The sequence below is a fragment of the Anabrus simplex genome, chromosome 6 (genome assembly GCF_040414725.1).
Source record: "Anabrus simplex isolate iqAnaSimp1 chromosome 6, ASM4041472v1, whole genome shotgun sequence".
Lineage (NCBI taxonomy): Eukaryota > Metazoa > Arthropoda > Insecta > Orthoptera > Tettigoniidae > Anabrus > Anabrus simplex.
Window position 1 is genome coordinate 131,302,263 of NC_090270.1, and position 13,318 is coordinate 131,315,580.

Sequence of the window (13,318 nt, forward strand, 5' to 3'; positions counted from 1 at the left end):
ACACTAGGTCTCGCCAGCAAAGGCATATCTATCTGTGGAGTTGGATTTGGAAAAGGCACTATAGCAATATTTGCTTGAAATTAAAGCGAAATAAGAACTGGAGAAACGATACCAGGGATGCCTATAGTCAGAACACGAATTCGAACCTCGGATATCCGAATGGAACACCTACCACTGTGGAAGTATACGTTCCCTATAACTACATAAGAATATGTGACTGCCACTGGCGAAAGAAAATTTATGAAATAATACTTGAGAGTTTCAATAAAAGAGTATGGTGAAGAAATTACCGCATGAAAGCAACCCAACAAGAAATGTCATGCAATCTTTAGAATAAAATTCATTAGTTCTAACTGAACAGGTACAATTATAACTATACGATGGTATTAAAATGCCGGGTTGAGTGGTTCAAACGGTAAAAAAAACTTACTATCCGAACCCTAATTGGCAGGTTCGAGCCCGACTCAGTCCAGTGGTATTTGAAGGTGTTCAAATATACTCACCTCCTGTCGGTAGATCTACGAGCACGTTAAAGAAATGTTGCGGGACAAAATTTCCGCCATCGCAAAATTAGTGGTACAGTACATAAAATCAATAACATTATTAGTAACAGTTAAAATATCACGAACAATATTTTATTGGCCACCTCTGTGGTGTAGTGGTTAGCGTGATTAGCTGCCACCCCCGGAGGTCCGGGTTCGATTCCCGGCTCTGCCACGAAATTTGAAAAGTGGTACGAGGGCTGGAACGGGGTCCACTCAGCCTCGGAAGGTCAAGTGAGTAGAGGTGGGTTCGATTCCCACCTCAGCCATCCTGGAAGTGGTTTTCCGTGGTTTCCCACTTCTCCTCCAGGCGAATGCCGGGATGGTACCTAACTTAAGGCCACGGCCGCTTCCTTCCCTCTTCCTTGCCTTTCCCTTCCAATCTTCCCATCCCTCCACAAGGCCCCTGTTCAGCTTAGCAGGTGAGGCCGCCTGGGCGAGGTACTGGTCATACTCCCCAGTTGTATCCCCCGACCAAGAGTCTGAAGCTCCAGGACACTGCCCTTGAGGCGGTAGAGGTGGGATCCCTCGCTAAGTCCGAGGGAAAAACCGAACCTGGAGGGTAAACAGATGATGATGATGATGATGACAATATTTTATTGAAATAGAAAATGCCGGTCACTATAATGCAGGATTTTATACACATTGTTACGGGTGCCGATATAACAGACCTGGAGTTTTGTGAACAGCATCCCTGTGTACTAAATTGTGTATACTGAAAAACTCATTCATGGAGCTCATCGAAAGTATTTTTAGTTCAGAAACGCAGTTCTCACTTTCAGTTCGTGACCCTCTGCATGAGTGGCTGGAACTTTCCTTCAGAAAGTGAGATTTCACATATCTTTTTACGTCTTATTCACACCACATTCTGAACCAAATTATTCCACACGTAGGAAGCTTAATCTCTAAAACGTGACTCGCGAAGTTCGAAAAGCAGGTCACGAAAGCATTTCAGGCTGCACATAGAAACTCTGGCGAATGGAACTGCATAAATCCGCAAGAATTAGATTATCGCTGAGATTTACAGTGCAGCAGTCATAATAAACCATAATAGAAATAGAAATAGAAATATATTTATTTAAAGTTAATTACAAGTAGGACCAGAGGTCCCTTTGGCTGTAACTAACTGCCACTTTAACTTAAATGTATCACCTAACATACAAAATCTAATGAAAGAATACATAAAAAGCGTAAGATACATTTTCCTACTGAGGATATAAGAATAAGATTAAAAACTAAACATCTAGGAGGTTACAATAATACTTTAACATTTCATAAACATACACTATACTAACAAGGAACAGAAGACGAAACAGAAACCTAAGAATTTTAAAGCCGAGGATGAATTAAGAGTAAAACTGAGCATCTAAAATGTATCTAGGGGATTATGATATTTCGTACTATTTAATTAATTTGGTGAAAATTCATTTACATGGCTTAATAAGTGGAAAGGTAGCGGTATTTAAGATATTTTTTCTGAGTTCCAACACTACTTTGCTGAATTTCATATAGTTTAAGATCGTTGTATAATTGAGAGGCGGTGACAATGAACGACTTACTGCACTTTACCGTACGATGCTGTGGAACCTGAAGGGTGTTAGCTGTAAACCTATTGTCCCTGTCGTGCACTTGACTCATCTGAACAAAGGACTTGGTCAAATATGAGGGAGCATTAGATTTTAAAATTCTCAGAAGTAAACAAGCAGCTGAGTATGATCGTCTATCCCTGAGTTTCAACCACTCTGCGGCTTTGTAGTAAGATGTTACGTGACAGTCTTTACGAATATTGAAGACGAATCGAACACAGGCATTCTGAATACGTTGGAGTTTGCTATTATATTTCTCAGAGATATCGCTGTAAATTACAGCGCCGTAATCTAAAATAGGAAATACCATAGTTTGGATCAGCATCTTTCTCACCGAGAAAGGAAGATACGGCAAGTTTCGTCGAAACTGATGCAATATGCCAGACACTTTCTTGACCAAGTGCTTGGCATGAAAGGTCCAGGACAGAGTGTTATCCATTAGAATACCTAAATTCTTAACACATTCCTGATACTTGACTACAGAACCGTTTACAATTACTGGAGGAATGTCCCTGTTGAAAAGATTTGATAAGTTTCTTCGATATCCTAGAAAAATAGCTAAAGTTTTGTTTTCATTTAATAGTAAATTATGATTTAGTGTATATTGATGTAGTCTGTCTATATCTAGATTTATTTTACTAATACTTTCGACAACACGATTCACAGGAAAATGGTAATAGATCTGTAAATCATCGGCATACATATGATGTCTCGTGTAGCGTAAAACTCCAGGCAGATCGTTTATATACAGCGAAAACAAAACGGGACCCAACACGGAACCCTGAGGGACGCCAGAATGCACACTAGACCACTTAGAAAAATTTTGTTTGTCAAATACTACACGCTGAGATCTCCCTTTCAAGAACGATTCAAACCAAGAGAGAGCTGATAGAGATATGCCCATTGTGCGTAATTTAGTCAGAAGGAGGTCATGATGAACTCTATCAAATGCCTTACTTAAATCGAATAATACCAGAAGCGTTAGTTCCTTTCTGTCCATTGCAAACTTGATATCATCGGTGACTTTGAGAAGTGCCGTCGTAGTGCTATGGCCTGTTCGAAAACCAGACTGAAATGTGTTAAGTATAGAATGAGTATTTAAATACGAAGTGAGTTGTTGGTAAACAATCCTTTCTAATCCTTTACCTAATATTGACAAAATACTGATTGGCCTGAAATCATCAAATTTTTGAGGAGAAGGAACTTTAGGAACAGGTCTTATATTGGCCATTTTCCATACAGCTGGAAATACTCCTGATTGTAAACAGAAATTATACAGGTGAGCTATAACCGGAGTGATTATATCCAAACAGTTCATTAGGAGGGGATGTGAGATACCATCTGGTCCAACAGCCTTGTCAATTATGCATCCCTCAAATGGCTTCGTAACTTAGTTGGTATTCTATGTTCAAGATTGCGGCGTCGAATTCCAGTGCAGAAGGTTGACATTTAATAGTGCTTAAATGTGCCAAACCTGTTGTTGTAGATTCAATGATACGTTAAAGGACTCATTCTCAGGGTAAAATTATGGCATTCTAGCGGTTGTTAAAATCTATTGCAATTAAAGGGACATTAAACATATTTTATTATTATAATTATTATTAATTTTCTAGTAAAAGAGAATGATTAAGAAAAAAGTATCATAAAGACACCCCTAGATCATGAAATTCCAGTGTAATTTACACGTAAATATACGATTCATTCATTTAACTTATCAAAATAGCCTATTTAAATGTTATTTTTAAGGTGTTTAGAAGTCGAAAAGTAATAGAATTGATGACAATGGCTCAAAGAAAGAAATTTTTGTTGTATGTTACACATGTGCCATATTAAATATTAACAGTTTTCAATTCAGGTAGCCTAAATACGTCTCTGCGTACGTTAATCAGGTGGTAATGGTGGTGATTATTGTTTTAATAGGAAGTACAACTGGGCAACCATCCTCTATATAACACTAATCAGAGAGAAAAAATGGAAGGGGTCCGACACTTCGAAAAATGAAGGTATCGGGCAAAGGAAGACAAGGGCCACGAAGGGCATGAAAATGAAAGACTCCCTAGCCCTCGCAAACCTAATAGCATCGGGGTCGGAAAAGAACAAGAGTTGACCAAGAGAGGTCGGATAGGATAGATGAAAGTGCTAGTTGCTTTACGTCGCGCCGACACAGATAGGTCTTATGACAAAGGTGAAAGTGAGGAGCCTGGCACAAGTAAGTGGAAGCAATGCCAGGACTCAACTGAGGCCCCGTGGTCGCCAACCCACGCTCCAAAATTCAGAGCCCCTGAGGCCCCTTTTAGTCGCCTCTTACGACAGGCAGGGCATACCGTGGGTATTATTCTACCGCCCCCACCCACAGTGGGGTACGTTAATCATTACTTATATCGTATGGCACGTGCAAAACAAGTATTCGTTCATGAAACTCCCTCCGATCAATTTTCATTATATAACAGGGTGACCAGACGTCCCTTATTTTATAGAATTTCCCCTTATTTCTCTAAAGTGTCCCGTTGCCCCAGCAAAAAATATACGGGAGGCAAATTGTCCAGATTTTCGAGAACCAATCCATATATTTTAAAATACCGTGTTTAAACTTTATTTATCACTAAGCTCTGATGTATTTTTCTCATTGTGTAAAGTAATTAATAATAATATTTTTGGCTTTACGTCTCACTAACTGCTTTTACGGTTTTCGGAGACGCCGAGGTGCCGGAATTTTGTCCCGCGGGAGTTCTTTTTCATGTGCCAGTAAATCTATCGACAGGAGGCTGCCGTATTTGAGTTTGTTTGTCTGGCACTAAATGTAACAAACCAGTGAGACAGACGGCGACTTATAATCCTATATAGTGAGCATTGTTTTTTTGCTACATTTTATATACTGGATTGGGCGTCTTCCATTTTTAATAATAATAATAATAATAATAATAATAATAATAATAATAATAATAATAATAATAATAACCGGTACTTGTTTTCTATAAATAAAGGGGAAGCCTACTGTATGTGAGGTCTATGGCTCGTGTTAAAAAAAAAGAAATTATAACCGGGCGGGTTGGCCGTGCGCGTAGAGGCGTGTGGCTGTGAGCTTGCATCCGGGAGATAGTAGGTTCGAATCCCACTATCGGCAGCCCTGAAGATGGTTTTCAGTGGTTTCCCATTTTCACACCAGGCAAATGCTGGGGCTGTACCTTAATTAAGGCCACGGCCGCTTCCTTCCAACTCCTAGGCCTTTCCTATCCTATCGTCGCCATAAGACCTATCTGTGTCGGTGCGACGTAAAGCCCCTAGCAAAAAAAAATTATAATCTTAAATAGGGCCTAAAAATCAACAGCAGTCGAAGTATCCCGTATTTTCGTGCGTGTAATCTGGTCAACCCAGTCTATAATGCAATTATGCTACGCTTTGCATCTCCCGGTCCAAGGAAACCAAGAATAACGGCCAAGAGTATTCGTCGCATTGACCAAGCATCACTTCGGGATCTGCAGGCCTTTGGGCTGAGCAGCGGTCACTTGGTGGGCCAAGACCCATCAGGGCTGGAGCGCCATGAAGTGTTTTTTTTGTTGTTGTTGTTGTTGTTTTTTTGGAAGATAATAGAAGGTGACCTAGAAGAATCAGATAGGAAAATTGAAAGACAGAAATTTGGAACAAGTAAGAAGAAGCAATCATCCGAAGTCCATGGTCATCATCTCAGTTCCAAATGCTGAGCTATGGGGAAGGATAAGAAATGGACTGTCCTCACTGGCGTGCGATTCGTAACCTTAGACACAATGTGTTGAATTCCAAGGTCAATAAAACCTGCCTCCATCCAGGCTTGGAAGCAGTGAGCGAAGTTACCTTTCAACTCATAACTGGTTCCCAACCTCCGAGGTGCTGCGTAAATGCATTTAGAGCGTTGATGACCCCGACACCTACCACCATTCAATTTACACACAATAAAGTCACAGAACTGGTGGCTCAATGACCATGACACCTCAACCGCCTGATTCATACACTGGTACACTATTGCGACAAAGAGACTCCAGAATTTCATTTTCGTTTAGAAAGTCCTTTCCTTTCTAAGGTGGTGCTTAGTGTTTTAAGAAAAAGTACAAATGGGCAACCATCCTCTATTAACATATTCAGAGAGACAAAATGAACGGAGTCCGGCACTTCGAAAAATGAAGGCATCGGTAAAAAAAAGAAAAAGGCCATGAAGGGCGTGAAATCAGACTCGCTAGGCCTGGAATGCTCTAATACCATCGAGATCGGAAAGGAACAAGAGTTGACCAAGGGAAGTCGGGTAGGATAGTTGAAAGTGAGGAGCCTCGCGCAAGTAACTGGAAAGAAATTCCAGGACTTATCTAAGGGCCCCGTGGTCGCCAACCCAGGCTCCCAAGGGATCGAGTTGATGGGAACCCCAGGGAGAAGATGGTTTGCCCTTTTGCTAATCGGTTTCCGAGGTTTGCCTGATGAGCCAGAAAAAATCGCTTGTTGCCTATACTGGCGGAGGAAAAATCACTCTGTCCTGCCAAGGGGTTGGCAGGTCAGAATTGAAACTCCCTCATCGCTGCGTAAGTTGTTAACATTAGGAAAAAGGGTCCTCTCAAGAAGCAGAATTTGTAACCAAATTAAGAAAAAGCGATTGTGAATTTAGAAAAAGGCTGAAATTTATGTTTGTTATACAGGAGCCAGGGCGCCCCGGTTTCCTGGTTCCGATTACCCTTTTTAGCAGGGCGATGCCGCCGAAAGTCCGTGTTCCTCATAACCTATTAAGGACCATGGGCTGGACTAGCTCCTACCAAATGACTATCATTGTCTCAGCATACCAACAAATCCTCAGCCGTTTTGTTTAACTGGTGATGCGGTTGTGATGATTCCTGTAATACTGGAACTTCCCATCCCCCTTCACATTAATCCTACGAGAAAGTGGAAGTGGTCTGATTTGAAGGGCCATGAAAGGCGTGAAGATGAAAATGTAAAGTCACGGGGTTCGGAATACAATTCAAGTTGGCAAGAAAGATCGAATAGAAAAAAATGGAGCCCCATGATCAGCTAAACTACGTCTCACAAGCTGAAAGCCGTGGGCGTCGGTTAGGTTATTGTGATTGTCAGTATAATTGTGATCTCTGCACTGATAATTTTGTAATGAACTGGAGCCGAGAAAGAAGCTGTCATGGCGTGTGAGTGAAGTCTCCAAACCTAAATTGATTAATAATAATGATGATGTTATTTATTTTAAGTCCCACTACAGTACTTTTACGGTTTTCTGAAACGTTGATGAGCTGGAATATTGTCCGTCAGGAGTTATTTTCTTGTTGGTAAATGAGATCGATGTATTTGAGCACCTTCAAATACCATCATATGAACCGTGATCGAACCCGCCGACTTGAGCTAAGAAGGCCAGTGCTTCTTACCATTTGAGCCACTCAGCCCTGCACTTTCTTTCTTTCTTTCTTTCTTTCTTTCTTTCTTCGTTTGCTGAATTTAAGAGCGCGTTTGAACTTATTATTTTGCTCTGAGTGGCTTCTTCTTCTTCTCCCCAAATCTCTTCATGAATTCACTGTGGTGTTTTTTCCGTTCTTGTGTCCATTATCATTATTATTATTATTATTATTATTATTATTATTATTATTATTATTATTATTATTATTATTATTATTATTATTATGGTCACTGTTTTGGGCTTATATTCGAAAATATGCCCAAAACGTAAATGTTTTCATTTCGGCACTCTGTTGGAGTATGGGTAAACAGTATAATAGAATGAACATTACAGGCGTTGTAATTCGAACCTCGATTCTCTGGACGAAACAGGTCCACAAATTTCCATACTTGCCAACAGAGTTGTATGTAAAAAGAAAATGTCGGAGTATACCAAAAACGATTGTTGCACGTAGGAACCGTTACATCATGCACGCATCTCAAATACTTCAACATACTGTACAGTTGCATCACTACCTATATCTTTCGGCTGCGTGCCAAAAATGACTAATTCAGCAACACGAGCAGCTGATTTAAGTTTTGAAATGTTATCTACATGCTTACGCACTCTGCATCTACATCTTGTAAGACATTATTAAACACGCGGCTTCCTTTACGTGAGACTGCTATAAATATGGGAAGGAGACATGAGATTACAGCTGTGGTTTCATTAACGCCGAGTATTTGTTTAATAAAAGCCAATCAAGGCTTTGACCTCGTTTTCTTATCGTAATTTAAACAAGTTAACATTCCACTTCACCACTGCCTCTTTTTTAATATGTACAGAATTTAATGACAGGAACAGTAGTTTTGTGATTGGCCTCATTGTATCACATTATAGCACCCTCGTGACTGGTTTACTTTCATCTTAAGGATATAGCATCTTTTATTTGGATTTAACGGTAGATAACTTAATTTGGAGACAACATATTTCATATTTACATAGCCGGATTGTTCAGGCGACATAAAGGATCTTACCATGTTCTGGACAGAGGTCTTTGTACTATTCTTTCATACATTCTCACATAGCGCATTTATGATGTTCATCTAGGGTCACAGGTATGAAATAGATTTGAAACCTCCGGGCAAGTTGGCCGTGCAGTAAGAAGCACGCAGCTGTGAGTTTGCATTCGGGAGATAGTGGGTTCGAATCCCACTGTCGGCAGCCCTGAAGATGGTTTTCAGTGGTTTCCCATTTTCGAACCAGAAAAATGTTGGATGTACCTTAATTAAGGCTATGGCCGCTTCCTTCCCATTCCTAGGCCTTTCCTATCCCATCGTCGCCATAAGACCTATCTGTGTCGGTGCGACGTAAAGCAAATAGCAAAAAAAAACAAGAAGATTCGAAACCACTGAAAGTTATGCAGGATAGGGCAAAGAAATGCGTTAGAAGCACCATATTGAACACCTACTAAAGCAGACTAGGATAATACCTTTGGATTTAGAGATAAAGTTCAATGCCGCTGTTTAAATTTTCAAAAAAAATCAACAATCAAATGCATGCTACCATAGATGCTCTCACGGTCCGTACTTATAGACATGATATGTTTCACGAAACGTAAAGAATTTCACCTTATTTTCTTGACACGGCATAATCCCAAAAAGCCTATATCATGTAATTAATCAAAAACATAACAGTCTTTTCGTACAATATAAGGAAGATATACATCAGTATAACACACCTGTCAATCAAGTACAGTAATTTACGGAACAAAGAGCCTGAAGAATTATTTGTCTAAACGATATAATGACCTGCCTTACTAAATAAAGTATATTTCATCTATTAATAAGTTTAAATTTAAATTAAGGATAGTATTATTTCTATCCTGCCTGATTCCATTGATTGTTTTGTAAATGACTAAAAACGTGCTGCCATTTTTGTCATGTTAGGCTATAACTTAGTTTTATTCAATTTTGTTCTAATTTTTTGTTTAGATTTATACAGCCACTTATAATGAGCATTTCTCGTTGGGCCCTTTAACGAATAAATTAGATGTAAAAAAAAAAGAAGTCATTTCAGAACGATCAGTTTTAAAACTCCTTATTATAGCGTACTATCTTTTGGACGGAGAAGCGACGAAAAAAATCTATTGTTGCAATATGCGGGGTCATTCACCTCAAATCGTAAGAGTCAGGCTCTCAACTTGAAAGAATGGGTTGGCAACCTCCGGGCCCTAGTTGAGTCTAACATTGCTTCCATTTGCCTGTGGGTCAACTCTTGTTCCATTCTGACCCTGACAGTATGTCGGCAGCCCTGAAGATGGTTTTCCGAGGTTTCCCATTTTCATACCAGGCACCTTAATTAAGGCCACGGCCGCTTCCCTTTCCACTCATAGCCCTTTCCTATCCCACGGTCGTCATGAGACCTATCTGTGTCGGTGAGACGAAAGCAAATTGTAAATAATAATAATAATAATAATAATAATAATAATAATAATAATAATAATAATAAATAATCATAATAAATGGGCAAGGAGGAAAACTCAGCAAATGTTGATTCCGCGTGGTCCAAGTGGCCCATTCACGCAGAATAATAATAATAATAATAATAATAATAATAATAATAATAATAATAATAATAATAATAATAAATGTCTCAGTGGATCAGTGGTAGGATCAATAAGTTCGCGGGTTCGGTCACGACCGAGGTAGTTGATTTTTAAAAAGGCAGTCAAAAATCTTATGGATGTATTCTTTCTTTTTTTATATGTACTTCAATCCCTATCAAATACCTTTTCGTAAGTATATATGTAAATATTAACTAATAGAAACTTCATGTAACGTTATCACATTCTGACACTCGTAATTCTCTTAGAATTCAAGTACTGTAATGTATTTCAGTCACGAAGCAGTCATTTGATATTCACTGAATGTATTCAAGAACCTGTCGTCTCGACAATGCCTTCATCTCACTATCTCTTGGATACCATTCAGTTGCACGTTTTGTCCGAAGCATTGGAGTTCTGTCACTCGATCGGGAAGCTCAGCAGGTTGGATATTCCAGATACTGCTAATATATCATTATGATTAAAAATGTATTAGTACGTAAACCGGATTAAGTCTTTGGAAGTCTTCCTATTCATCTTTTTTTTAATACTGTAAAATCGAGATAAAACGATAGGTGGAAAATATAATTAACACACAAGAAGGGATTGCTTATTAATTCTGAATTAGTCCATTTATGACTACCCAAAGTACTTAGAGACGTTTGTTTACCTTCCTTTGTGCCTCAATTTCTGTCTTATTTTGCTGTGGGCTTCTTTTCTCTCTTTAGTCTCAATTGTTCCAGCCGTTTTCCTCGGTTTTGTTCTCTGGATAAACTTTTCAATTGTGAATTTTGGATCTAAAGGCCTTTCCATTTTGGATGTCCATACTTTTCAGTTGAAGGTGTTTTGATTTCACTTGTCCATCTATATTGTTTTTCACAGAATTCGACTATTTATTCTCTGAGTCACTCAGGGTTCATCCTCTTGATGCGTCCGTAAAATTTTAACTGTGTTCTCTAATGTCACTGTAGTGTATTGTTCGTTTCGGAGTCTGTATTGTTCATTTACGACTGTCGGATCTAGGATTTTCGTATTTATTTTTGCGTTCTTTCTTTTCAGTATTTTCGATGTCTGCTTTCCGGTTCATGTTTTCTATCCATAGTGACATTCCGATTTAATGAACGTATTGGAATATATTATTTTTGTGTGTCCTGATTTATTTATTTATTTATTTATTTATTTATTTATTTATTTATTTATTTATTTATTTATTTATTCGACCTTCGCTAGCTGTGGACCACGTGAAGTAACTTCATGCTTTTCTTCCTCTTTTTGTCTTTCTGTCTTTTTAGTACGTCTTCATTCTTTCCTCTGTCCAGACAGATTTTCTTTGCTGCTTCTCTTTCTCCTGGAACCCCACAAACTCCTTAACCCTTTTTCTAAAATTGGGTCTATCTAATATCTCACATTATTATTATTATTATTATTATTATTATTATTATTATTATTATTATTATTATTATTATTATTAACTAAAGAGGAATTTTGTTCATTTTGAGTCGTGTAACTAGATCAGACCATAGCAGTTTTGAATTGTATGCGGATTGACATACACGTACAAAAATTCACTTCGGAATAAACTGTTTTAAATTGATTCATGAAATTTGCTTTAACAATTCACTAGACGTACTATACCGTGACCTCTAGGTCCAGTAACTTAACAGATAGCAGACGGCATTTCTTTCCCGAAGAGTTTACACAGCATCACTCTTTTACGATAAGCATTAGCGTGCAGATTAAAGTGTCGCTCCCCCTAACTCGCTCTTTAGTCATTGATAGAAACTTGTTTTACGTACGAGAAGCGATAGCCTCGTGGTGCCATCCTCGTGCCACTGATCTGCGAGGACCGGTCGGGAGTTGGTTTGCGTCGCGGGCCGAGAGCGGTAATAACCGGTGAGCACCATGGGCTACCACGGCAAGGAGTTCATTTTCATGGGGAAATTCATTTATTCAGAACACGACAGATTTTATTTAGGAAGGTAAGTTGAACAGCATGTATTTGTGATATTTATTTCTGTCATTCTAGATGGTAGATCATCACAATACACCCCTTTGTTAAGCGCTAAGTAAGTGTTTGCCTAAAAACAAAACTGTGCGTAACTAAATATATTATTATTATTATTATTATTATTATTATTATTATTATTATTATTATTATTATTATTATTATTAACGTGAGTTATTTGTGAAAATTCGTATAAAATTAACTAGGGTACAATATTAACATTCCTGTCATTATTTCAAAAATTTTGCCAATACTAGCTCAACAAAATCTCCCTAGTCCCTAAAGAACTTCTCTTCTTAAGTAATGTCGATAACTATTTAATAGATTTACATACCGGTACAGTTTTTGCCTCACATACCTGTCTTACTCTCATTTAGAAATTGCTTAGGGTTAAGCGATGGCTGTGTATTTTCGTTAATCGCTATATATATATATATATATAAATTGTAATACTAAAGATTGAGTTATTTCTAATATTTTAACTTTAATGTAGCATGCATTCCTTACCGTTTTCTAACTGCACTACGCAAATTGTATTTTAAAAAAGCCGAGCTGACTGGCTCAGAGAGTACAGCGCTCGTCTTCTTCAGTCCAAAGAGATGGGTTCGTTTCCGGCTCATTCCGGTGGTACTGGAAGGTGCTCAAATACGTCAGCCTCGTGTCATTAGATTTACTGGCATGGAGAAGAAGTCATGCGTGGAAAAATTCTGGCATGTCGGAGTCTCCGACAATGTTAAACATAGTTAATACGAAGTAATTTTTTTTTTTTTTTTCAACCCAGAATCGCTGTATTCCTTGGCAGCCTCTCGTCTTTCCATCGTCCAACCACCGTTCAGTTTTTGTTCTTCATGGAAGCCCTTGAAGTTGTTGATTTGTAACCGGTACTGTGCTCGATCTGAGATGTCCCCTCGCCTTAGTCCAGCCTTGGTGAAGTCCTTCCACACCTCCTGGAGCCACTTATCAGAAACTTTAGGTCTACTATTAAGTATCTGAAAGATTTGTTTTGTCAATCGCTTTCCATCCATTCTGAAGAGTTGTCTATAGAATTTTTTTTTCTAATAGTCCTTTAAGTATGGAGTTTTTCCAAAACGTAAGAAATCAAGCTTTCTGTTTGTATATGACTCTCTGTGAGCGTCAAAGCAATACGAACAGTGTTGTCCACCTGGTGTGACTGTTATATAA

General features: G+C 38.6%; 1 protein-coding gene across 2 annotated transcripts in view; it reads left to right on the top strand.

Moving 5' to 3' along the window:
• Nep2 (Neprilysin 2) overlaps nt 1-13,318 on the top strand; it is a 150,332-nt gene that overhangs the window by 7,896 nt on the left and 129,118 nt on the right. The window contains exon 1 of one of the 2 annotated variants that reach the window (XM_067149926.2): nt 11,951-12,110. The exons of the other annotated variant lie outside the window; for it this stretch is intronic. Coding sequence (XP_067006027.2) covers nt 12,034-12,110 — 77 coding nt within the window. The 5' untranslated portion in view covers nt 11,951-12,033. Of the gene's footprint in view, nt 1-11,950; nt 12,111-13,318 lie in introns of those variants that run through there. 2 annotated transcript variants of the gene reach the window in all.